General features: G+C 43.4%; 2 protein-coding genes across 3 annotated transcripts in view; one reads left to right on the top strand and one right to left on the bottom strand.

The window, feature by feature from the left end:
* Gopc (golgi associated PDZ and coiled-coil motif containing) overlaps window positions 1-1,522 on the bottom strand; it is a 44,185-nt gene extending 42,663 nt beyond the window's left edge. For both annotated transcript variants that reach the window (XM_052751340.1, XM_052751341.1), the window contains exon 1: window positions 1,054-1,522. In XM_052751340.1, the coding sequence (XP_052607300.1) occupies window positions 1,054-1,341 (288 nt within the window). In that variant the 5' untranslated portion in view covers window positions 1,342-1,522. The remainder of the gene's footprint in view (window positions 1-1,053) is intronic.
* A 9,796-nt stretch (window positions 1,523-11,318) lies between these two features.
* LOC128118406 (nephrocan) lies at window positions 11,319-23,041 on the top strand. The gene is made up of 3 exons (XM_052750996.1): window positions 11,319-11,507; window positions 19,200-20,101; window positions 22,540-23,041. Exons 1-3 carry the CDS (start codon window positions 11,319-11,321, stop codon window positions 22,985-22,987), a joined length of 1,539 nt encoding a protein of 512 aa, XP_052606956.1. The 3' UTR covers window positions 22,988-23,041.
* The last annotated feature ends 2,330 nt before the right edge of the window (window positions 23,042-25,371 follow it).

Raw genomic sequence — 25,371 nt, 5'->3', positions numbered from 1 at the left:
ACACAATGGGAACTATCATTATTACAGTTCGCAGTAATGAGGAGCTCTTTGGAAAGCTAAGGCACATACAACTTCACACATCACAGATTATCTCATTTTTTAATCCTGTTTAAAATGAAAGACTTTTCTCTGTTTAAATTGTCTATTTCTAAAGTGCTTTCCACATAATGTTAATACACCATGATTTCTAAATCTTGTACCACTGCCCTCGTTTAATTTTCCACACAAAATGGGAGGCTTGGAATTTTTGTCTTGGAATCTCCCCACCCTCTGATTAGAGACCAAAGCAAAAGACTGTCTTTATATACTCTAAAATGTCTAAAATTTGGGAAATGCAGTAGAGTACAAACACATATACCTCAAAGTTGGAAGTTACTTGAATATTGACAGGGAGCCCTGAAGACATATCTGTCTGTAATTGAAGGACCAAGTGTGAATGTAAACCGAGAAGGGAGGTAGTAATATACATTCCATTCCAGTTCCCTAAGAACTTTCCCTTAAAGTTCATGCATGTCTCTGTGTACAGTCATGGACGTTGATCTGGGCTATTATCAGATAAAAATAATCGGAGCTGCATCGGTCTGAAAACATATCAATCTAGCTTATCATGATCAAAGCTGGTCTGCAAAACTCACACGTCCAAAGGAGGGCTGAGGTAGTATTTCCCCGACAGAGGATCTTGGTTAATGTGACACTTACAGGGCAGATAGAGTGATTTAGTTCCTGTTCCCTCCTCAGTGAGATGCTGGGAGGTGGATGACAGACCCAGGAGACCCACACGTCGGTCTCCATCCTTTTCCTCCCCCACCCGCTCCTCACTCCTTTGCTTCACACACACACACACACACACACACACACACACACACACACACACACACACACACACACACACACACACACACACACGTATAAACGCACTCTCGATTACATTCGAAGCTGAGGTGTCCCAGGGGACAGTTTTACAGGGTCGTTTTCCTGGCGCGTTAAATGGGAATCTAACGCCCTCGGACAGCCTGGGGTTGAATGCCATTGCTGCCAGCCCCCGAGGCTCACCTCTAGCTTGTGGTTGATCTGGGACACAGTCTGGGCTTTGTGGCAAAGCTGCGCAAAGCAGGAGCTAAGGCTGGTCATCTTCTGTCGCCCCTCGTAAGTGATGTCCGCCTGGTCCGGATCGATCTCCCCCAGAAGCAGATCCACATCCACGAAGGCCTTGTCGAACTCCTTCTCCAGCACCTCCAGCCACCGGAACATGGACACCCCGCCAGGGGAGACCCCCACAGGGCAGGAGGCGCCCCCTGGGCCGCCGCCGGCTCCCGCCGGGCATGGGCCGCCCGCCGACATGGCGCCGTCCAGGGCCTCGCCGACTGCTGCTCACCCTGGCCGCCGGCCCCGCGCGAAGGGAACTGCTGGCACCGCGGCGCCCCTCGCGAGCGCACACAAGCCCCGCCGGTCCCCTCGCTCCCCTCGCGCCGCCAACGCCGGCGGCAGCGCAGCGCCGGAGCCGCAGAGACAGCGCGGCTGAAGCAGCGACGGCGCCACACGGAAGACCCGCCCGCATCCCGGCCCGCCCCCGCCGCGCATGCGTGGCGGGGCCCCGGGCGAGCGCAGCCCAGAGGGAGGAAGTGGGCGGGGCCGTGCGAGGGCTTGGCCAATGAAAAGCCTCCGCCTCCGCCAGCCCGTCTGCGGCCATATTGACAGCTGGCAAAACCCTGGGAAGCCGAGGGATGCGCTGTCTACGTGCGAGTGGGAAAGGCCGGGGGAAAGGAAGGGTTCCAAACCGCAGAGGGGACTGGCGTCCGCCAATTCGGCTTCACAGTGGGCGGGAACCGGTCCGCAGACATCTGGGAAAGTCGCTGCTAGGGTGTCAAGGAGCTCGGGTGGGAGCGCGGAGGGCCGTGTGAGCATGCGCAATAGCCACGTTTTGCCTTCGGCTTTCCTGTTTTACTTAGGGCGGGGTGGGTGGGTACACTGGCTGTTCTTGGTAAACCAGACAGTGCATTCCAGTTACAAACTGCCTGAAGCTGTCCATGACCGGGTTTTTGCTGCATCAATGGCCCATTCTTGTGTGGTTGACAAGTGTGGGTTCAGGGCCTACACGTTGTCACATGCTAGCCGCTCCACCTCAGGGGTGTTACCTAACTGGGCAACCTAGTTGCCAAAATTCACTTCACTTAGTATTAAGGCAAAGTGAAAGCATTAATACTTGGGACATGGCACTCATCTTACAATATCACAGATCATGTATTTCTAAAGCAGCTACTTGGGATGCTGTGATTATCTTCTAAACTAGTGTAGTGCCGCCTTCCTGTGTCATTTTCATGTGATCATAGACATTGAATACATGTCCCGGTTGAGGCACTTGAGGACATACAATCTAATGAAACAACCCTCGCTCAAGCTGAGCTCGTAAGCTAGTCAGGCTCGCACAAATTTTAATTCCAATGGTATGTGCATTTGGGAGCATTTAGCAAGGGATTTTACACCCCGCCTCCCATCTCTTCCACTCCCCACCTCCACCTCTGTCTAGTCCAAGAGTAGACAGTCTGGAAGGGAAAGAAGGGAAAGGAGAAGCCAGTCTAATTCGAGTAGACTGGTAGGAACTGTGGCTCCCACCTCGCCTACAGAAGTATTCGGAGACTGAGTCCAGAATATTTTGTAAACTGTTCTTGGAACAGACCCTTCTAATCAATCATCAGTCAAAACCTGTATGGCCTTCTAGGCCTCTCATCAAAGTAGTACCAATAAGAATTAAGAAACAACAGATTTAGTTTGCATTGTGAGTACCAATGCAAGGCTGGTTAGCATCAAGCAATAAAGTATTTTGGCTTCAGCAAACTTAGCCTATGTGATCCTTCTGTTGAGCATAAGCAGAGACTGTCTCATAAGGCCTTAGTACACATTAGTATAAAACTTCCCATCCTCTTCCAATGTTGCTTGTATTTTATTTTATTTTATGCATATGGTGTTTTGCCTGCGTGTATGGTATTTCTGTGTACCACATGCATGCTTGGTGCCCAGGAAAGCCAGAATAGAGTACTACATCCTCTGGAACTGAAGTTAAAGATGCTGTTAGCCACCATGTGGGTGCTAGGAACCAAATTCTTCTGCAAGAGCAGCCAGTTCTCTTACTGAGCTCTCTCTCCAATCTTCCTGCCTACCCCTCCTACAGGTTTGTTATGTTTTCTTGTGCAATATTTGCAAGAACATTGAGGAAGCTCCAGGCCATTTTCCCTAGTGATACTCCCCCCCCCCAGGAACTTAAATTAAAAATTACTGTGTGAGAATAGTAAAATACTTAAAACTACAATAACACTAGCTTTCAATTATTAAGAACGTGCTATGTGTCAGCCATTTCTTTGATTCTCAAAAAATCCTGTGGTAGGTATAATTACTCTTTTATAAATGAATTGTAGGCAGGTTAAGCATTTTAGTAATGCCACAAAGCATATATTTCAATGTAGGTATCTTTCTTACTAGTCTTTCATGTTAACAATAGAACACAGAAGAATAGGGAATCCATGTTGCTAGTGTGAAAAATATTTCCCAGGTGTATACACATTCAACTATAACAACATATAGAAATGTATTTCCCAATGTGATGTTATTTAGTTTAGATAAACAACACAAATAAAATTTGTGTTTCTTTAAGAGTATTCAACTTAGTACTTATTATGTGAGAGACTCTGAGCTGCATTTTTTGTTTATGGACCAGTGTTCTTATGGCTGGCGAATATACTGATTTTCAGCATTGTAGAACCCAGCTTCATTTCTGTCACAGCCTTTACAACTCCAACAATCATACCTTGGATGTCTCAGGCTAATTTCATGTCAAATTGCCCTTCTCATTATCATGCTATGTAGCAGCCGCATCCTTCGTGCTCACCATCTTGGCAGCCAGTGATGATTTTAAATGCTCATGAGATTTCCTAATAGAATGTTTTGTCCACTTTGATTTGGGATTTTGCAATTCTGCAAGTCACAGTAGAACAGGACCATGGAGAAGAGGCTCCATGGTCAAGTGCTGCCATCTGTTGGCGGTGTGCTCTAGCTGCATTTATTGCTTTGTCTTCGCTGGGATTGGGACTTGTCTGTCTTGTCATTTCAGTACCTGCGACATTGGTTTTCACATGGCTTAAAAAAGACTGTGAGATCTCTATTTTCAGTTGGATTGAAAGATACTTCCAATAACTCATCAATCATGCTTGTGTGATTTGAAATAACATCACTAAGACCAGTTGGGTTTTGTTTTGTCATTGTTGTTTTGAGACAAGGTTTTGCTGTGTATCTTTGGCTGGTCTGGGTCTTGTTGTATAGAGCAGGCTAGCCTAAAACTTCTAGCAATCTTCCTGTCTCTGCCTCACAATTGCTGGGATTCAGACATGAGCCGCTACACTCAGCTTGACAATTTTGTTCATATTGAGTGTCACTACTAAAGACAGAGTGAGGACCAGGAAAACTAGAGACAGAGGGAAGATGCTGATGGGCTCTTTGGTAGCTGGTTGGTAGCTGTGAAGTTAGTGAATGGTAGAGATTTTTCTAGAGCACCCCCAACTCTAATGATGTTGGGAAGTCTATGGAAAACCTGCCTTGCACGGGATAGGGAGACTATCAGTTTTAACTGTCCTATGTTCCAGGCTTTACCCTAAGTATCTCTTGTTCCCGTTAATTTCCTGTAACCCTGCCAGGAATAGGAAAAGAAATTAAGTACTTTTTTTAAAAAAAAAAAACAACACAATGAGAAAGTCCACTGCAAGTTCACGTTCTAAACAGTGAGAGTGGGGGCTGTGGAGATGGTTTACCAGGTCAGGGCAATGCTATCCAACCGTGAGCACCTGAGTTAAAATCCCAAGCATCCGCATGAAAAAGCTGGGTCTGGTCTCATAAAACACACAGAGTAAGAAATAAGAAAATTATACCACTAACAAATGAAAAGCATGTTTTTCCCCCCAGTCATAGCAAAATACATATATACATATTTATAAAGGCATAAGCTATTTCCAATATAACGTGGTTTTGTTTGCTGAATGTCTTTAAATAAGATTCACCAGCCAAAAGAGTAAAAAAAAAATCACTGTTTCTCAAGAAAATAGTGTTTCAAATGGAGTACATTTTCTTTTTTATATTTTTGGTTGAAAGAGTCTTACTAGCCGCTGTTCTCCAACTTGGGAACTAACAATCTTTCTGTCTCGGCTGCATGGGCCTTGGGTGCTCGACACGAATGTATTTCTGGCAGATTTTTCAAGAGGTAGTTGTGAACTGACTGCAAGGTACCTTAATAAAGACCATGGCATCTTGATGTTCTTTCATACTCACACTCTTGGAAGGAGTTGACTCTGTCATTGGGGTAAAGTGTGCTTAGATTTGTAAGAACTCAGGCTGCACTCTGGCCACTTTCTGGAATTCTTAAGTGTGGGTCTTCCAACACTGCATCTCACACCAGCTGATGGGAACCATCTGGACATCTGATTCACGGTCCGCTACCACCACCCCTAACTCATTTTCAGCAGTGGTCAGCAGGTAATTGGACTGTGCATCACCAAGGGAGATAACTTTGGCCAAAACTGTGTCACCCGAGCGGAAACTCTTGTAAATTTCAACCTTGTCTTTTTCAGTTGCTCAGGTATCTTCCTTGCAGATATCAGTCATGCAAGGGCTGGAGAGATGGCTCAGAGGTTAAGAGCACTGACTGCTCTTCCAAAGGTCCTGAGTTCAATTCCCAGCAACCACATGGTGGCTCACAACCATCTGTAATGAGATCTGGTGCCCTCTTCTGGCCTGCAGTCATACATGCTGTATACGTAATAAATAAATAAATCTTAAAAAAAAAAAAAAAAAAGGATGTCATGCAAAAGAAGCATTTCTGGGTGGTTTGTTCAGCCTCATTCTTCCTCTGTTCGTTTCTTTTAATATAAATGGGGAAACTGATTGTTGTCCTATTCTAAAAATGTGAGAATTTTAGTGGAGTAATTTAGGATTAGCTCAGCCACTCTGCCTCCCTTCTTTCTCAGGAATAGATGGACTCCATTCCCAGCTAAGTTTCTACAAATGTCTGCAGTAGCTCTTTGTGATACTCATTTGAAACACCTTAGACTGTAAGCCCTAACCTGTAACGTGCTTATCCTGAAATCTCAGGTGCTGACCTGGGAGATGGCTCAGTGAGTAATGTGTTGGCTGTCCAAGAATGAAGGCCTGAGTTGAGGCCCTTAGCACCTTCTTTTAAGAAGTCAGATGTGGTGATGGTGTGCATCTGTGATCTCAATGCTGGGAGGCAGAGACAGGAGGAATTTCTGGGGCTTTCTGGTCAGCCCATCTAGCTGAATCAATGAGATCCAGTTTCAGTGAAAGACCTTGCTTCAGAAACCGAGTTGGAGAACGACAAAAGGAGACACTTGTGGTCACCCTCTAGCCTCTCTATACATGAATGGGCACGTGTGTTTGTGCACACACACACACACACACACACACACACACTTAAAAAGAAAAATCTCAAATTCTAACCTAGAATCTGGACTTTAGGAGGAACGTTGTAACTATGGATAACTTGGATAGTTAAGACAGTCTACTATTTACCTAGGAAAATCTAAAAGCAGTTACTTCTCAAACACACCTTTAATATAACAAAACATAGCTAAATAAACTTTTGTTTTTGTTTGTTTGTTTGTTTTGAGACAGGGTTTCTCTGTGTAGTTTTGGTGACTGTCCTGGATCTCGCTCTGTAGTTCAGGCTGGCCTCGAACCCATAGAGATCCGCCTGGCTCTGCCTCCCGAGTGCTGGGATTAAAGGCGTGCGCCACTGCCACCCAGCTAAATAGACTTTTATATTGTCTAATGGGTTAGAGATATTTCTAAAATACACATTCGTCTTTAAATTTTAAGTAATATTTTTTAATTTGAAGAGAAAGGTTTATTTAACAATATTCTGTCTTAGTTATTAAGTCCAGTATAATTAAGTTTCAAGAATTATTTTTCCTGTTCCACAATTAAAGCTTCCTAGATGCTGTATTTTGTATATAGATTTTTTTTTTTTGTACAGAGACAGACTTAAAGTCTGACAAACAGTTGTCGATCCCCGTTACTGTATCTGTTTCCCTTTGCACTGCTAAGGCTAGCTTGAAGCTCTTCTCCACTGTGACCTGCTCCACACCCTTCGTTCACCCTCTCCCACGGCTCATTATCTAGGCCACTATCATCAATGGCTATCAGCATTTACCGGTCATTGATTCTTTCTCTTTATTCCCTGTCAAGTTACTGTTTACCTCTCAGGTTGCCAGTCTTTACAGATCAAACACAAACTCACCCTCATTAACCTCTTTCATTTATGTTTCTAATAGGTTACTTCTACAAGCACCGTCCCCGCATGAAGTACATTCTAAACGCCCTTCAACATTTTCTATTTCTTTGTACTTTGATTTTAAAATACAAGAATGCTTCGACAGAGCTTTTTTCTGAGACTTGCTTTGTAGCCCAGGCTGGTTTTGAACTCACTATTCTTCTGCCTCAGTTGAAGGCTGGAGCTGTAAGAATGCACCACCATTCCCAGCTAGCTTCATTTTATAGAAGGAAAAAAAAAAGTGAAGTGCAGAGTGCATTTTTTTCTGTTTCACTTTAACACATTTGTTAAACATGCCCAGAATAAACAATTTCGAAAGAATCATGTACACATTTTTTAAAAAATCAAGTATTTTTTAACCTAAGAAATCCGTGTGTCCTTATTTTTGAAAAGTTTTCTGTTTACCGTTTGGCTAATCAGTTTGTAGTCAGACCAGGAGCTGATACCCCTAGTACCAGATCCAGGTGCAATTTAGGGAAGTCAGTTTCTTTTCCAGATTTCAGTTTTCTAAGGATAGCAGGCAAATTAAAACTCATCAAAATGTCACAAACAAGAGTCAAATCTCCGTTTAACATAACAGGGATAATCATTTAAAAGAAATTTCTACAGAGTTCTTCTTGATGCCTTTTTGTGGTAATGGCTCCCAAAATATAACAGACAAGATATTATATAACTTCAGAGTACAGGCCAATTATTTTTGATCCTTGATTTTAACAAATCAGGAAAGGTCAATATCCATTCGAGTGTCCTAAAGCTTTTCTTTTTTAAACAGTGGCACTACTGATATTTTGGACTGCAAGAATTCCTTCCTATGGGGGACGGCTTCTCCACGTAGGATGTTTAGCAGCCTCCCTGCTTGTTACCACTGGAAGCCAATGACACCGTCCCTTCCCCTACAGTTTCATGTTTCATTTTGCAGGATGTCCCAGGAAGGGCCCTTATGCTATTGTTCTTGATCCTGGTCATAACTTAAGGAAAACTTTCTCACCACGCCCAGAGTCCTGGAAACCCTGCAAACAAAGGGAGAGGAATTCCTCGCAGCAGGAACCCAGTTAGGTTGCACCTGCCTGGGTTTCCAGACACAACAGCCACATCGACAAAAGGAGAAGAGGTGGAATCTACAGCATAAACCTGAACAGGACCTGGGAGAAGCTGCTGCTGGAACCATTGTTGCCATGGAGAACTCCGGCTGATGTCAGGGTCATCTCTTCTGGGAACACTGGCCAGGGAGCTTTACTAAAATTTACTGCTGCTACCACAGCCGTTCCTATTGATGGCAACTTCATTCCTAGGCCTTTCATTAACTCGATTCAAGCAGCTTTTCAGGAGCCTTGTCTTCCAGTGGTGACTGGTTCCCGGGTTGAGCAGCAACCCCTCCTAGAAGCATCTTATGCGCATAGATTCTCCTGTGCAATGTGGAACATGGCCATTCCACGCAGCAGGAGAGCGCCCTCCGCTGGTGTGATGGGTGCGTGATGGCTGACCTAAAGCGATGAGAAAGAAGGGATTGCTGAAAAGACCAAGGAGGAAGGTCAGGGTGTATGTAAGGGCTTTGCTACCTCCCCGAGTTCTCCGTGGCTCAGCCTGAGGTGGCAGACTGATCTGAAGATACTTAGGTGGCAGCTGAGCCTATCTACTGAAAACTGGAGTGCTAAGGCAGCTGCTGGGAATTGGTCTTGTAACTCTCCCTGCTCAGGCCACTGAATGAGTTGGAACAATCACAGATCGGTTGCAGGCTGTTCTGCAAACACTTAGGCAAAATGGAAAGAAGGCAGATGGAAAATAAAGTTTCTAAAAAACAAAACAAAACAATACTTTCAATGGAGAGGAAGAGTAAAGATAAGTCAGGAAGGAACCTGGTTTGAGAAGCTGAACCAAAACCTAATCAAGCCCAGTTCCATTAATTCCTTGAGACTGTTTTTTTCTGTGCTGAGAGATTAAATGGAGGTTCTGGGATGCATATTGAATAGAGCTGTTGGGTAAATCATTGTATTTACATAGTATTCCTGTACTGGCATTTTCTTCCTGCAGTAAACCTGGTACAAATATCACAAGTGCTCTGGGTTCTCTGATGTGAAGAACATGGCTTATCCTTGGTCTTAGGGAGTCAAGTTCCAGAACTAGAAACCTGAACCATATGTGACTACCCTTCAGTCAGCATGTGCAAGCTCCAGATGTCAGTAGAAGGAAGCTAAGCTGCAGGGCAGTTCCTGTGGTTATTTCTTTTTTCCTTTTTTGACAGGGTCTTCTTGTGTAGAACAGATTGCCTGGAACTCACAATTCTCCTTCCTCAGTCTCCTGAGTGTTGGGATTACGATGCTCCACCATGCCAAATCTATGGCTACTTCCTAGCACAATAAATAGTGAAAGGAGCCCTCAGCCTCCACATTAGATCTTACAAAACATGAAAGCAACATACAGACTCACACGTGTCTAGTGAGCACTTCTCTTGTCTTTTCAAAGCCTAAGCATAGAAAAGGGTTAGAAAACAATTTTTTTTAACTTTGAGACAGGACTGAGACTGACTTTCTCTCCTTCTTGCTATCTTTCTTTCTTAAAAATTTTATTACATTTTGGTGTGTGTGTGTGTGTGTGTGTGTGTGTGTGTGTGTAAGTATGTGTGTGTGTGTATGTGAGATGACAGGCATGCAGAGGTCAGAGGACAGCCTTTGAAAGTCAGTTCTCTCCTATCAGGGATTGACCTCAGCTCATCAGGGTTGTAGGCAAGTGCCTTTACCCACAGAGCCATCTCGACTGCCCTTTTTTATTTTCTTCCAGTTTTTAAAAAGCAGCTATGTGCTTTGATATTGGAAACATTTTGAAAACTTAAAAAGTAGCTATTATTAGACAAAAGCATTAAAATAGATAAAGGCAGAACATCGATGAAAAGGAAATTTTTAAAAATCACTCTTTGTCTCTGATAAAATTAAAAACAGCAGCAACAACAAAATCCAGGAGCAAATAGGAAAAACCATCTGAAAGACACATAGTACTGGTACCCTGGATATCAAGTCAATTGGTTATTAGGTCAGGGAAGCTGGTTTCCAATTGCAATTGTATCACAGAGCTGAGGGTTTGCTGGGGCTTTTCTACATGAAAGGGTTGCTGTGGAGCTCTCCGCTGAGGCTGAGCAGCATGATAAAGTTCAGTTTTCTGCTAAACACTTCCAAAGGCCTCAGCAGGATGTGCCATGTGGGATAAAAAGCCACAGCAGAGAATCACCCTGGATACACAACACTGTCCATCTACACCCAGACAAGATTTCACAATCAGCAAATCCCTCTGAAGAAAGGCCTTTTGTGCCATCATCACAAGAAGATAAAGACAATAGACCTATTTAGTGTTTTGTTTTTAATAGAGTTAATATTTTCAAGTGAGAAAGGTACTTTCCCGAACATTGTATTTGGGTGAACTAAGAGACAGATAAAGCAAGCTCTTTATCGGCAGCTCTAAATATTTCTCATTGCAGTCCATTGTTTCATCTAGCAATAAAACGACACCGAAACAGTAACAAGGAGAGAAACGGCCTGTTTCCCCTTAATAATTAATGTGAGAAGAAAACACCTGCTTGCTGAGGTCCTGCAAAAAATGGTTTTAATACAGGGTCACCGAAAATGCAAAGGTTTTATGGCCCACTATAAACCGGCTCTTTGTCTTTTCCCACTAATTCCTTCGTGTCACATTTAACAAAACGAGGAAACTACAGATAATAGGAGTGTTTGCAGATTAGACTTGCAAGCCATAAATAACATCGGGTTTTGTTCACCTAGAGATATTAAGGCAGCTTATCAATGTTTACGCCCTTCCTCTTTGTAATGATTGCTAACCCAGGCAAATGAAGTAAATGGAGTCCCCCCCCCCCCCCACCTCCGTTTTCTCACACTGACAGAGTACACATTCATAAGATTCTGTTATCAGAGGCCATGGTATAAAGAGTAAGGTGTCACCTAAACGGTTGCTTGCTGCCTGCAAACTTCTGCGTTGGAAGATGCGTCTGCTTTGTGCCTTCCTTCTTTGGCTCTCTCTGAGCAATGGCCTGGGCGCTAACTGTCCAGGGCGATGCAGCTGTGATGCCCCACAGTTTGTACAATGTTACAGACTCCTGAAAGTACCTTCAGGCATTCCTCCCACCACCAGGAGACTCTACATTAGCCACAGCCGAATCCAGCACCTTCAGGTAACCACCTCCATCTCCACTGAAATCGCTACAGTTTTGTTCTTGGAGCAGGGAGGGTGTGGGTTGAGTGTGGGGATTTTAAAATTTGAATCCTAATCAAAAAGGGCTAGTTCTCAAGTTAAGCCATTCTACTACGGCTTGCTGAGCATTAGTGAGATGCTCTATGCTTCTGGGTATTTCTTTTTCGGGAACTAGTCACATACACCCTGCCCTGAAAGTCAGAATTTTATTTCAATTTTTACCCAACAATTGAAAAGCCATGCTTTTACAAAGCACACATGAAGAATGGACTCTTTCTGAAAGAGTACATCCATTGCCTAGCATGGAGAACAAATCCTTCCAAAGGAAAGGGTTTCATTTTATGCCACAGGTAGCAGAACAGAGCGTCACAAAACTATCAAGATGAACTGGCCAGATTCACTCCTACAAACCCATATCCAGTTGGGTTCCTGGTCTTTTTGAGAACCTAGGTGGGAATATGTGGCTTAATTTTGTCAAGTTACTTGCAGTTCTCATGATGGGGCTCGAATTATGACTTCAATTTTCTTGAAATGGAACTATAGATTTGTCTGACTTTTTTAAGTTAAAAGAAATTGATTTTTGATCTTTGGTGTTTTGGAAGGCATCAGGAGACAAGGGCTCTCTCTGGTTAGATGCCTGACCATCTTAGACAAGCTACTAGCAAATCTCTGTGCCTCCTTTTTTATTCCGGATGAAGTGTGAAGGCTGCGTTAGACAAGTCCTCTTCTAGATGGTAAAGTCTACGGCTGTCTGATTTTCCCCTTCAGTATTCGCTGCTACTGGCTCAGAGGTCCAAACCCCCAAGATAAGGACATGGTTTTCCGAGAACTATTAGGTGAAGCTGCTCCCCTCCAGATAGAGGCGCCTCTGCACTTTCATTTGGTTGAGAACTTTTCCATGCTCTACAAGTCCCACTCTCCAAATCTGTTTGCTCCCCTTCTACCCTAATAGTACCTGACACCAGAGAGCAAATCCCGCCTTGCCTGCTGGGTCTTAGCGTTTAGACAAGACAGCTGGGTAAATGTGAGACACTTAAATATTTGTTCTGCGGCCTCAGCTGCCAGCAGAGTCTGGTAATGATTCTGCCACTCTGTTGTCAATTGGTGACTCATCAAATTCTGTTATTGACCGGGCCAATCTGTCACCTGTTTAGGCTTATTGAACAGTAGTATCGTCGTTTCTACGACTTTATCTCTCTTAGTGGTCTCTTGGAAGGGCAGGTCACATCAGAAAGATTGATGAAAGACAGATTGGTTTGTTGAGGAAACAAATCTTTCACTTGTGCACAGGGAGAGCAATGCATATTCTACAGTGAAGACAAGGTATAGTCTGTTTATTTAGTTTGGACTTAACAGAACTAGGTGCCCGTATGTAAAGAAAGCTACTTTGAGTAAAGCCTCAGATTATTAGTAACACAAATTTTGTCTGACTTAATTATGAACACGAATATAAGCAGCATTTAATGGGTTATTTGTTCATGCAGTTTAACTGTGTTTGGGATTGTGAACGCATGCTTGAGATTAAGAATAAGACTGAAACTTCTGCTTCTGCCCTTAGTATAAGCCGGGCGGTGGTGGCGCACGCCTTTAATCCCAGCACTCGGGAGGCAGAGCCAGGCGGATCTCTGTGAGTTCAAGGCCAGCCTGGTCTCCAAAGCGAGTTCCAGGAAAGGCGCAAAGCTACACAGAGAAACCCTGTCTCGAAAAACCAAAAAAAAAAAAAAAAAAAAAAAGAGGAATGTTACTTACTGGATTTGCCTGTAAAAACCCCCACTTTCCTGAGGTTCATGCTTTGGGCCCGTAATCGTCTTGCTTTTCCTTTTGCCCACGTTACACTCCATGTCTGGTCTCATCCTAGCTCCTTGTCTTCCCCGCCGCCCTAAGTCCTGCGTCTTCTTGGGTGTCTTTAGCCTCTATGTGATGCCTAGTCTAATGTCCCTGTCTCATGCCTCCTTGGTCTCAAAATGTATCTTTCTTCAATTCCACCTTACCTCAGCCGTCTTAGTTCTCTCACTTGGTTCTGTGAAAATCACGTCTCATACTCCCCTTTACCACTGTGACCATCTCCACTCAGAAAACCCTGACTTCTCCACTTAGTTGCCTCTCTTCTACCTTATGGAGACTTGGAACCCTAAATTTACCTGTGTTCTCCCAGATACTCGGTTTAGTGCCAATCTCCTTCCTTACACTGCTACTTCTCTCTGCATGCCACTTTTAATTATCTAAACATCCTTCCAGCAGGGCCTCAACCTAAAAGGAAGGTGCTAATTCTCCATGATTTCTTCTATACATAGACAAGTAGGTGCTGCTGGAGATGATCACACAACCAGATGGCTTGGAGCCACAACAAATACAAGGTCTCCAACCAGATGAATGTCTTGTTCATCCCTTTTCTTCTTTAATTTTTTTTTAAATTTTATGTACATTGGTGTTTTGCCTGCATGCATGTCTGTGTGAGGGTGTCATATTCCCTGGAACTGGAGTTACAGACCGTTGTGAGCGACCAGGTGGGTGCTGGGAATTGAACCTGGGTCCTCCGGAAGAGCAGCCAGTGCTCTTAACTTCTGAGCCATCTCTCCAGCTGCTGCCCCCTCCCACTTTTTCTTCTGTCTGTTCCAGTTTGCCCTTCACTCCCTCACAATCTTCTACAACTCCAGTACAGGTTTGGGTGCCCTCGTCAATGCTGCTGCCTCAGTCTCAACAGATGGCTGGTGGTCCATGACAAAATTCCATCTTCCTTCATTCCTGCTCAGTGTGTGCTAACACTATCTCCTTCTCACCTCTCCCTAGACCTTGCTCTGACATTCTCCACCCCCGCATCAGCAGTAGCCATTTCCTGCCTAGCTCTTTGTTCTAAGCCGCACACTTACTCCTCTTATTACAACAGTGAAGTCCTCATAGTATTGTTCCTCTCCTCCTGACCACCTCCCTTGATTTTCCAGACCCTGTGCCCTATCTCAACTTCCTCACCTCACCTCTTCTTTATTCTTTTTTTTTTTTTTCTTCTTCCGACACAGGATTTTTCTGTGTAGCATTGGCTGTCCTGGAACTCGCTCTGTAGATCAAGCTGACCTCGACCTCACAGAGAACTGCCTGCCTGCCTCTGCCTCTCGAGTGCTAGGATTAAAGGAAGAGCCACCACTGCCTGGCAAAGCTATTCCCCTCCTCCTCCTCCTCCTCCTCCTCCTCCTCCTTCAACATTTATTGTGTGTGTGCCCATTCATGTGGAAGTCAGAAGACAACTTGTATGAGTTGGTTCTCTCCTTCTACCATGTGGGTCCTGGGGATTGAACTCAGGTCCTTGGGCTTGGCAGCAGATGCCTTAATGCACTGAGCCATCTCTCAGGCCCCCTCTTCTTTAATTTGCTGCTGTCTTAGTCCTTCCTATTCCATGTAATTAAGATTCTAAATCCTGGCTGCATACTTCCATTTTCCAGAAGTTTACAGCCTCTTGCCCTTTGTGAAACCATATATACACGCCTCTCTATTTTGTCTTTTTTGTTCAGTTTTCTCAACACTCCCCTCACTGCTTTTGGAGTTTCTCAACAAGTCCGAATGACTAAACAATGTCCTTATACGACCTCAGTGTGTCTCAGTGATGATGGCTCCTCTACCTGAATCTCTAAGACAGAACTCCCCGCATCGTTCAGATTTATTCAGGGGTCATTGGGGTTCTTTACTTAGATATGAATGAGGATCTCAAAATAACATGCCTCAAACTGAATTTAGTCTTTCTCCCTGTACTTAGAGTCTTCTGTGACTGACTTCTTTTGCTAAACGGAATATCCTCAAGGTTCATCTAAAGTAGCCTATGTCAGAATTTCCCTCCTTTTAAAGGCTGTCTGGTTTTATATATATGATATATATATAATATATATATATCATATATATACATATATGATAGGTTATTATCCACTGTAGTCATCAGACGTATTGTTTCTTCATTTTGTCTATTGTGAGGCATGGTGCTATGAATACTTGTGTTTCAGTACAGAAGTTTTTGTATGGATCTAGATTGTCCCTTTTTGGGGGTATTTACATAGGAATAATTGTTTTCATGAAATGGGGCCTCTTCCAGCATGTGGAATAACTGTCGGACCGTCTTCCACAGCGGATACGTGGGTTTGTGCTCCTGTAGCACATTCAACACTTCCAACCACTCCACATCCTCCCCGACCGTCGTGGCTCTTTCTCTTTGTGACTGTAGCCATCTCAGTGGGTTCTGTTCAGATTTGGGCTAGCGACACTGAACATTTTTTTTCATTTGCTTGTTGGTCATTTATATATTGTTTTGGGGGGGAAGTATAAATGCAAATTCCTTGCTTATTTTTTCAACTGGGCTACTTGTATTTTAATTATCAAGTTGGAAGCATTCTTCAGGTATTGCAAGCACAAGTCTCTTATTAGAGATATTACTTGCAATTTCGTTCTCCCAGTCTGTGGGCTGATTGTCATTTTTTTTGTTGTTGGTGGTGTTTGGTTTGTTTTTGGTAGCGTTCTTTCAATACACAAATGTGTTTAGCTTTGAATGGGTCTGGTTTCTCCTTTGTGTGTCTGTGTTTCGTTTGTACTCCCAGCCTCATATCTAAGACGCTTCACCTCAGCCAAGGTCATGAATATCTATGCCTATAACTTCCTCTGAGAATTTATAGTTTTAGCTCTCACATTTAGGTCCACAGTCTCCATCCAGTTACCTTTTACATGTGGTGTGAGAAAGGAGTCATCCTTACTCCATTGCATTCTTCATCTTTTCCAAGTAACTAACTTGGAATAGTTACTTCCAAGCCACCATGAAGTACTTGATTGTACTGAGTGAAAGACATGAAAAGAATGTGACCAAAGTCCCATGTAAACACTGCCAGGGCACCACCAAGTTCGCTCCTGTTTGGGGAGGCGCAGACTCAGTTCAGTTCTTTGTGTCCATGTCTGTAACAGAACTAAATCAGCCCACTGGTGTCATTCAAAGTTACACAAGACCAAGCGATTAGTGTGTGTGTGTGTGTGTGTGTGTGTGTGTGTGTGTGTGTGTGTGTGTGTGTAAGAGAAGTTCTATCAATTTCCAACTGGGTCACTTAACAGTGGGACTACAGATTATTTTTATTGTCTTTCCACATTTCCCCAGATCTTTAAGATAATTTATAGAGAACAAATGTTCCTTTCATAATCAGAAATGAATGAAGGTTTCTTTAGAAACTCCTTGCTGGTTGCTTCATACAGGCCAGAAGCCATCTCACTGTGGGATTGGCAGTGTTGTCCTATATTGGGCCTATAAAGAGTCCAAGGAGAACGTGTGTGGCACCCTGACAGTTGGACCACAGCCTGCCCCGGACTGAAACCAGAAACAAAGCCTCTCATGGGAAAGCCGATGGGGGCAAACCTGCTCCACACCGCATCTCTGGCTTTGTCTTATTAAGAAACCCGAATAAGCCGCCGGCCATGCCAAGGTTAGCGGTGGGCAAACGCGTCTCTCTCCCCTTGCGTCAGCACATCCTTGCTGAGGTCATGGGAAGGGGGAAATCCGTTCTGGCAAACTCATTTCCCCGTTGTCAGCTCGGCAAACCCACCCCTCAATGTTCAGAATCAGTGGGTGATTCCACAGTCAGTCTCACCAGGAGACTACGTTCTCTGCCTAAATATGTCACAGCCAAAAGGGTCATAAAAATAGACACTTGAATAAGAAACCTGTGTTGGTGACTCTTCCACGTGCTGTCAGCATATGCTTGGGCAAGCAATTTTCATCTTCCTTTCTTTTTACTTTTTTGAGACAGGGTTTCTCTGTGTAGTTTTGGTGCCTGTCCTGGATCTCGCTCTGTAGCCCAGGAGGGACTTGAACTCACAGAGATCCGCCTGGCTCTGCCTCCCGAGTGCTGGGGTTAAAGGCATGCGCCACCACCACTGCCTGGCAAATGGTACATTTTTGTTTTTCTTTTTCCTTTTTTTCAGTCCGGCAATTTCTTAAGCCTTGGCAATCCTCCTTGAAGAGTCAATAATCACACTTAGTAAAAATTAAACAGTAAAATTTTTAGAAAGTGGTGGCTATGTTAGTTAACAGCCATCAAAACTAATCCACGCTGACTGACAAAAATAATAAAAATAATTCCGTGCTTGATAAAAGAAAAAAGCTAGCTGCTAGATTCAGTTAGGACGTGGCGGCGTCTCTTTATTATCTAGGCTGCTCTCTGCGCTTCATAAGTAGAAGTGAAAGCAAATTGAAACTTGGTAACATGCTTTGTCTAGTCCCAAAATGAATCACCCATTCGGATCCATGCCGATGACTCTTACAGCGTCATTAAGGTTTGTGGTCACTGAGGATAAGTAGAAGTTTTAGCAACACCAGATTCTTTCTTGGGGGATCCAACAGGTCAAGAAATGAAGGTCCATGTCTATTTCTGACTTTATATAAAAGATAAGCACCTAGCAAAGGTCATTTCGGAATGCAGCATGCAAATGGAACAGGCTAGTTACTTTTTGGGAGAGGGGGACTGAAATTCACCATTGAAATGGGAGACCCAGACAAGATAACTTATAAAATACCAGTTTTTCTAAAACTGTGTGGAATTGTGTCCAGATCTGGAGTTCCTTTTGAAATGTCATGATTATAGGCCAAACACAATAAAAAATGGCGTGGCCGAGGAAGGGTGGGCTTTGGAGTCCATAGACCTTGTCGAACTTCTCACTTACCACTTCCTAGTTTTCTCATCTCGATACTAATATTGGCAATAGCAAACTTGAAATGCTGTCGGGAGGCTGTGGGAAATATTTAAGAAAGTGCATGGCAGTCATAAATACTGAGCGAGTGCAAGAAAACACGTGCTGTGAAGATTAGGACAAATTAATGGAGCTGATGGATCGTTGAGAACGTCCTGAACAGCAATATATACCTCAGTGCCAATGTTTACTGTGAAGACACATGTATACCTTTGTCTCTTTGGGAATCTTTGTCATTAGTGAAGTATAAATTGCGGACAGAAAATACTTAGGCTTGTTTTCCAAATTAAGCATAACTGAAAATGTTTTGAGTAATATTCTAATGACAGAAGAATCAGTGACATTCAAGTTTTTGCTTTCCATATTTTTCCTCTTGTAATCTTAGTTTTTAGGATAAGAAACTTTTGGCAGTTTGGTGAGCCATTTGTAGATTGTTCAACTTCTGATTGTTGTAATGCAACAAGAGAACACTCTAGGGCACGAAGCATTGTGCAATTTTTAAGCACTGCTGCCTCGGAAAGAATTTCCTGGGTCAGAAAAAAAAATGTAGTAAGAGTTGCCCAATATCATATATGTGCCGGTAGTGTGTGAAAGAGTGTTTTTAATGTCTTACACTGATGGGAGCTATATTAGTCAGGTTTCTCAAGACCTAAGTTAGGGGGCAGATGCGGAGGGGAATCCAGGAAGAGTTGGGGGTGGGTAGGGATGGTAATGATCCAAATACATTATAAACGTGCATGAAATTACCAAAGAACTTAAAAGATTATCTAGACTTGATTTTAAATTATTATTCTAAAAGATAATGAAGAAAACTCAAAGGGAAGTCTCAAATATCACTAGTGTTGTAACGATAATGTGTGCATTTTTTTGACAGAATCTTAATTTATGTCTCCGTTTTCTTGTCCTCCCCCTTCTCTCTGTCATCACCACTGCTACTGCTGCCGCTGCCGCTGCTGCTTTGTAGCGCTCCAACTTCACCGGACTGTTGGCTCTGGAAGATTTTATCCTGCTGGCCAGTGGAACTGAGTCCGTAGAAAATGACACCTTCAAAACCCTGAGTGCTTTAAGGACCCTGGAACTTTGGAAAAATAAATTGAGACGAGTCCCCAGTGCTCTCCCAGCCAACCTGGAAGTGTTAAAATTAAACGATAATTCAATATGTGCTCTACACGGATCAGATTTTGAAGGACTGAAGAAATTAAAAGTCCTTGAGCTTAAAAACAATTTGATCTCTTCCCTGTCTCCCAGCATGCTCCCCTCGCTCATCAGTTTGCAAAGGCTGATGGTGGATGGTAACAACATAGAATCTATAGCTGGACCACTGAACCTTCCACAGCTCAAGTACGTGAGCATGGAGAACAACAAACTCCATCTTATACCGGGGAACGTCTTCACTTCTCTGCAGAATTTGCAGTTTCTCAGTTTCAGTGGTAACTTTCTGACGAAGATTCCTATAAATCTACCCAAGTCCTTGCTATCCTTAAAGATGGAGAGAAACCAGCTCAAAGCCATTAGGTTTCGAGATGTGAGACACTTGGAGAACCTGTCCCATCTTTACCTGTCAGAGAACTTCCTGTCTTCCATTGAGGGGGTGCAGCTACTTACCAATTTAACTACTCTTGAGGTCTCCCAAAACCGGCTTCAAATGTTGCCGCCCAGGCTCCCGGTGAGGTTACAGAAGCTTGATTGTAGCGGTAACTTCATTCAGAAAGTGACGGCACCAGAATTCCAGGACCTCCGAGACCTGAAGCACCTGTTTCTAGACAACAATGTCGTCAGCTTGTTCGAGGCTGGAGCCCTTCAGAGGTGTTCTCAGCTGTCCAACCTGGCCCTGGAGCAGAATTTGCTATTGTCCATACCTCTGAGGTGAGTGAATGATGTCATTTACTGCAGATTCCTGCAGGCACTGGAACCCATCAGCTGTCCACCTGAGTCATCAGTCAGAAAACAAACCTAGGGCTTTGGGACAGAAGTTCTAACAGTGGTCAAGAATCCCCAGCATGCAAACCGAATCTATAGAGAATTCATTTTGCTGGTGGAACAGTACACACAGGTGCTATTGAAACTGACAAACATAATATGAATACACTGTGAAAAGTGTGTCTTGATTTCTACATATGCTGTGTGCATAACTGGCTGACTGGGCATAGGTAGCCACTGGCCCGGACACCAGAAAACATGGATGGGGAATATTTGGTAAGATAGTTTTAGTTTGAAAAGCATCAAAGTAGCACTCATGTGGGAAAAAATTAAAATCTATAATTACTTATTAGGAAGTTCATATTCTTATTACTTATTAGGAAGCTCATATTCTTCTCAGCTCTATGACCCACCGTCTTAAGCAGGCTCTGCGTATCTGAGTCTGTATAAGAGGGTGAATCTATCAGCCTTGGTCTTCCTTTCTGTTTTCGGCTATGCATCTGCTTTCTTCTTTTTCTTCTCTTCTCCTTCTGGCCCCTCCTTTCCCTTCCTTTCTTCCTCCCCAACCTTTTCCCTCTCTTTAACTCTTCCTTCCCCTCCTTCTATTTTCTTCTTTCTCTTCCTGTCTCCTCACCACTTACACTTCAGTTTCCCTTTCCAAATATTCTTCCCTCCATACACAATTCACTTCAACTGTTTCCTTAACTACTCACCCATCCCCTTAACTGCTCAGCCCTCCCCTTAACTACTCAGTCATCCCCTTAACTACTCAGCCATCCCCTTAACTACTCAGTCATCCCCTTAACTACTCAGCCATCCCCATAACTGCTCAGCCCTCCCCTTAACTACTCAGTCATCCCCTTAACTACTCAGTCATCCCCTTAACTACTCAGCCATCCCCTTAACTACTCAGCCATCCCCTTAACTGCTCAGCCATCCCCTTAACTACTCAGCCATCCCCTTAACTACTCAGCCATCCCCTTAACTGCTCAGCCATCCCCTTAACTACTCAGCCATCCCCATAACTACTCAGCCATCCCCTTAACTACTCAGCCATCCCCTTAACTACTCAGTCATCCCCTTAACTGCTCAGCCATCCCCTTAACTACTCAGCCATCCCCATAACTACTCATAATCTAGTCATAAATTTACAACTGTGTGCATGTATTTGTGTGGAGCACAAATCAAGGCTCATGTGTGGAGGGTAGAGGAGAGCTAGCCAGAGTTGATTCTCTCCTTCTGTAATGTGAGTCCTGGGCATTGAATTCAAGATGTCAGGCTTGGCAGCGGGCACCTCACCACCTAAGTCATCTCGTTGCCCCCCCCCCCATTTACTTTTAAGACATAGCATGTTGTTTATTATCTCTATTTAAAAATTTTAAAAACCTTTCAACACTTCATTTAAAAAAGGCCTTCTCATCCTGCCCACTATCTTTATCAAGTTTCTTAGAATTAATAAAACAGTTTCTGGCTTTCATGGCACCCACCAGGAAAGGAAGAATTATCTTTAATATGTATGGATTTTTTTTTCTGAGCTGGAAAGGAACTTTTATTGTGTAGTGTGATAGCTGTGCCCAGTACAAAACATCAAAATGTGATTCTCCCCCAAAGAGACATTAACACTTATAGTATGCAGAAGACGATTTGAGCAGTGAGTTTCTACTTACTCTTTCCTGTCCACTTTCCTTGTTGTTTTCCAATTGTCTTGTCTCCGCTTTAAGATGCCTCCTGCATTAGGGAGATTACTGTGTGTGATGGAGCTACAGAGGTGTCCCCTTCTTTTGTCTTTTGACTTTGAACACGGCTTTTGCAATACAAAATTTTTTAAGTTTATTGATTTATCAGTTTTTAATAGCATCTAGATTTTTGAGCCATAGAAGCTTTTTCTACCTAAAAAAATTTAAATTTTTACTAATTTAAAAAAACAATTAGCATTTTAAATTTTTGATAGTATTTTATAATCACGTAATAGCTCATTATTTTATAACTTTTAAAATATTGGACTTTAGGATTTTATTGCTTCTTGTTGTTATAATTCAACATGCTACAAACACTTGCAAATAAATCTTTATTCATTTTCCATATTATTTCCTGGCTGGAGTCATGACATTATTTAAACTTGTTACATTTCATTACATGGTTTCTGAAATGGAACCAACTGATGATTTCCTCAACAGCTTTTAGTATATCTTTTGGAGAAGAATGTTTTAAAGTTTAAAAACAAATCATTTTATAATTTCATACATCAAATCATACAGCTTGTTTCCTGCCTTGAGAAGAGATGGAGCTGTATAGAGAGGCGGCCGCTGCCTGTTGTCTTGGAGGTTCTGAACGATGGTTGATGGTAGTAGCATCCTCTCTCATGCTGTTTCTTAACTTTGCAGGCTCCCTAAGACCCTGGCCAGGCTGGACCTCAAAGGCAATGCCATCCAGGACATGGCTGAGAGGGAGCTCAGGGACCTCAAACTGCTTCAGGTTCTCAACCTGAGGAACAACAAGATCTCTGCCTTAGACCTCAAGGTGCTGGAGGGGTTGCCCCGACTCAGGCACCTGTACCTGGATGGAAATCCCTGGAACTGCACATGTAGCCTCCTACGAGCCAGGGAAGTCCTGAAGGCCAAGGGCACGGATGTGAAAGGAGGCCAGTGTGCCGCCCCAGCGGAACGACAAGGGGAGAGCTGGATGTCTTCCAAGAAGATCGCAAGACAGTGCGAGCATCACATACGCCAGAACGAGAAAAGCAAAGAGACCAAGAAGAAATCAAAACCGGAAGACTCTTCCAGCATCAGACTCAGCGTGGATGACGACGATGATGATTATGAGATAGATTAGAGATGAGCGTTGTTTTTCAGTTTAGAAAATGATTTTTAACGTTCACTCTCTTAAGCAGGAATATGCTGTCATTTAGATATGCAAGCCTCCTTTGTAAGTGGTGTTTGTATTTTTGAAGGTGAAATAAGGGTTAAGATTAGTTAAAATGTGGGAGAAAAGAAACAATAGATGTGTTTCCCATTTTGAAACAATTTGTACCTTAGTCTGCAACCTAGGCAAATAATGCCAAATAAAATTAACATTCAATCAACTTCCCACAAATAGAGTATTTCATGTTACCAAACAATTGTTGACATTTTTATACAAAGCTGCTGTTAATGGCCTACACTCCAAACTCCTACCATAAGCAACAAGAACGGGATGGCCAAGTGTGAAAGAATTTACTAGAACAGCACACAGTAACTCACAGAATCAACGGAAAGGCTGAGGAGTCTGGCGAGAACAGTGGGTTACCTTCCTCTCAGGAGAATGAAGTGCCTAGGAGAGAGAGAATCATCAGGGGAGGCTCGCAGTTTCTGAGGCATCAGTGCGTGGTTGTGTGGTAGGAGCTTGTAGCAGAGGCCTTGCTCACTCACCTCATGGTGACCAGAAAGGAAAGAGAGAGAAGAGAGCCCACCAACTGGATAAGGCTTTCAACTAACACCCAATCACCCGCCTTCCTCTAACTAGTCTCCTCTACTTCAAAGTTCCATAGTGGCATGGGTGGGGTGGGTGGGGATTCCAGGAGCCATTTCAGGTTCAAATATGGGAGCTAGGGATCAGGACCGCGTGAGGGGCTCACACAGAAGTATGCAGTGGGGTCATCCTTAGCTTCTCCAGGGCTCTCCTCTCTGGAGAATAAAGCACTTTCTAGTACTTCCGGAATCTGTTTACCTATCTTCAAGACTTCTACCCTTAGAGGTGGGGGGCAGGGAGGTCATTTGGCCTAGTATGACCCCTGTTTGCCCAGGGGACAGAAGGTCTTTACCAAAACCCAAAGGAAGGCAGAAGAGGAAGTGTGAGTTAGCGGGGTATCATCACAGATGTCGCTGCGTGCTCTGAGTTATAACATTTGGTTTCTCCGAATGAACCACAGTCTCCACAGTGCCTTCCTTCCGGTTAACTGCATGTTCTCGAGGGTGCTTTGTCTGGGTACAGGAGCACACAGACATCAGAATAGTACTTTTTTTTTAATCAGTCCGTTCACTATTTATGTGAATGCATTTGAAACCCCATTCAAAGTTAGTTTTTGTTCTCGTTAGAAAAAAAATTATCTGTGAAATAGTTAAGAAAGTTTTCCACCAAATACCCCTCATGGCAGAGAAAATAAATAGGGATCAGGAAGTTGGGCAAAGAAGCCACCAAAGGTAGCCCTTTCTCCAGCGGCATGTTTTAAATTAAAATTTCACACAGGCCGGGCGGTGGTGGCACACACCTTTAATCCCAGCACTTAGGAGGCGGAGGCAGACAGATCTCTGTGAGTTCGAGGCCAGCCTGGTCTACAAAGCAAGTTCTAGGAAAGGCGCAAAGCTACACAGAGAAACCCTGTCTTGAAAAACAAAAAAAGACAAAAAAAAAAAGGAAAGAAATAAAATTTTCACACAGGTTTTTACTTTATTTGATTTATATTTGCATTTTCTTTCTTCAAAATATTTATGAAAATTGAAATTCTTTGAGAGGAGTCTTATGTATATTTTGGTTTCTGAAACTCCCTAGTACACTGACATTTCCTTCCCCAGCACATAAATACATAAATAACAGAATTTAGACACAATTTTTCTTGCTATTACACGGGTTAGATCTATAGTTCTCTCTAAAAAAGATTAGTTATGTGTGATGTGTAATGATTTACATACTCTAACACCTCCTGGGGATTTATTCTCAGTTTCCAAGCTGCAAGGGCTTGAGAATAAAGCTAGTCATTTTGCACATGGAGGAGATGGCCTGGAGGGGCTCACAGACAGGAAAAAGCAGAGCTAGGGCTTGTTTTCAGTGCTCTCCCAAACTGAACCAGGGTTTGGTGCTTGTTGAATAAGGGCTTTACTATGAGATACACTCCACGCCTGCATCCTGTCTTTGGTTTGGGTTCAGCCTTCCAACATAGCATGCATGCGTGTGTGTGCCATGTGTACGTATGTGTAGGGATTGAACCTAGAGCCTTGTGCTTACTAGGCAAGTTCTCTAACATTTATCAATTTCCCCAGCTCTTTCAAAATGTTTTATTCTGAGACAAGACCTCATTATGTTGACCAAGTTAGCCTTGAGCTCACTCTGTAGCCCAAACAGGGTTTGAACTTGTGATCCTCTTGCCCCCAGCTTCTTGAGTAGGGATTATGGGCTTGTGCAACCAGTCCCAGCTTACTTCTAGGCCTTTTATATAAGTTACATGAATTTTACCAGCACTG

Source organism: Peromyscus californicus, unplaced genomic scaffold (genome assembly GCF_007827085.1).
Source record: "Peromyscus californicus insignis strain IS unplaced genomic scaffold, ASM782708v3 Scaffold_22__1_contigs__length_63687245, whole genome shotgun sequence".
Classification (NCBI taxonomy): Eukaryota; Metazoa; Chordata; class Mammalia; order Rodentia; family Cricetidae; genus Peromyscus; species Peromyscus californicus.
This window is presented reverse-complemented; position numbering and strand designations above follow the sequence as displayed.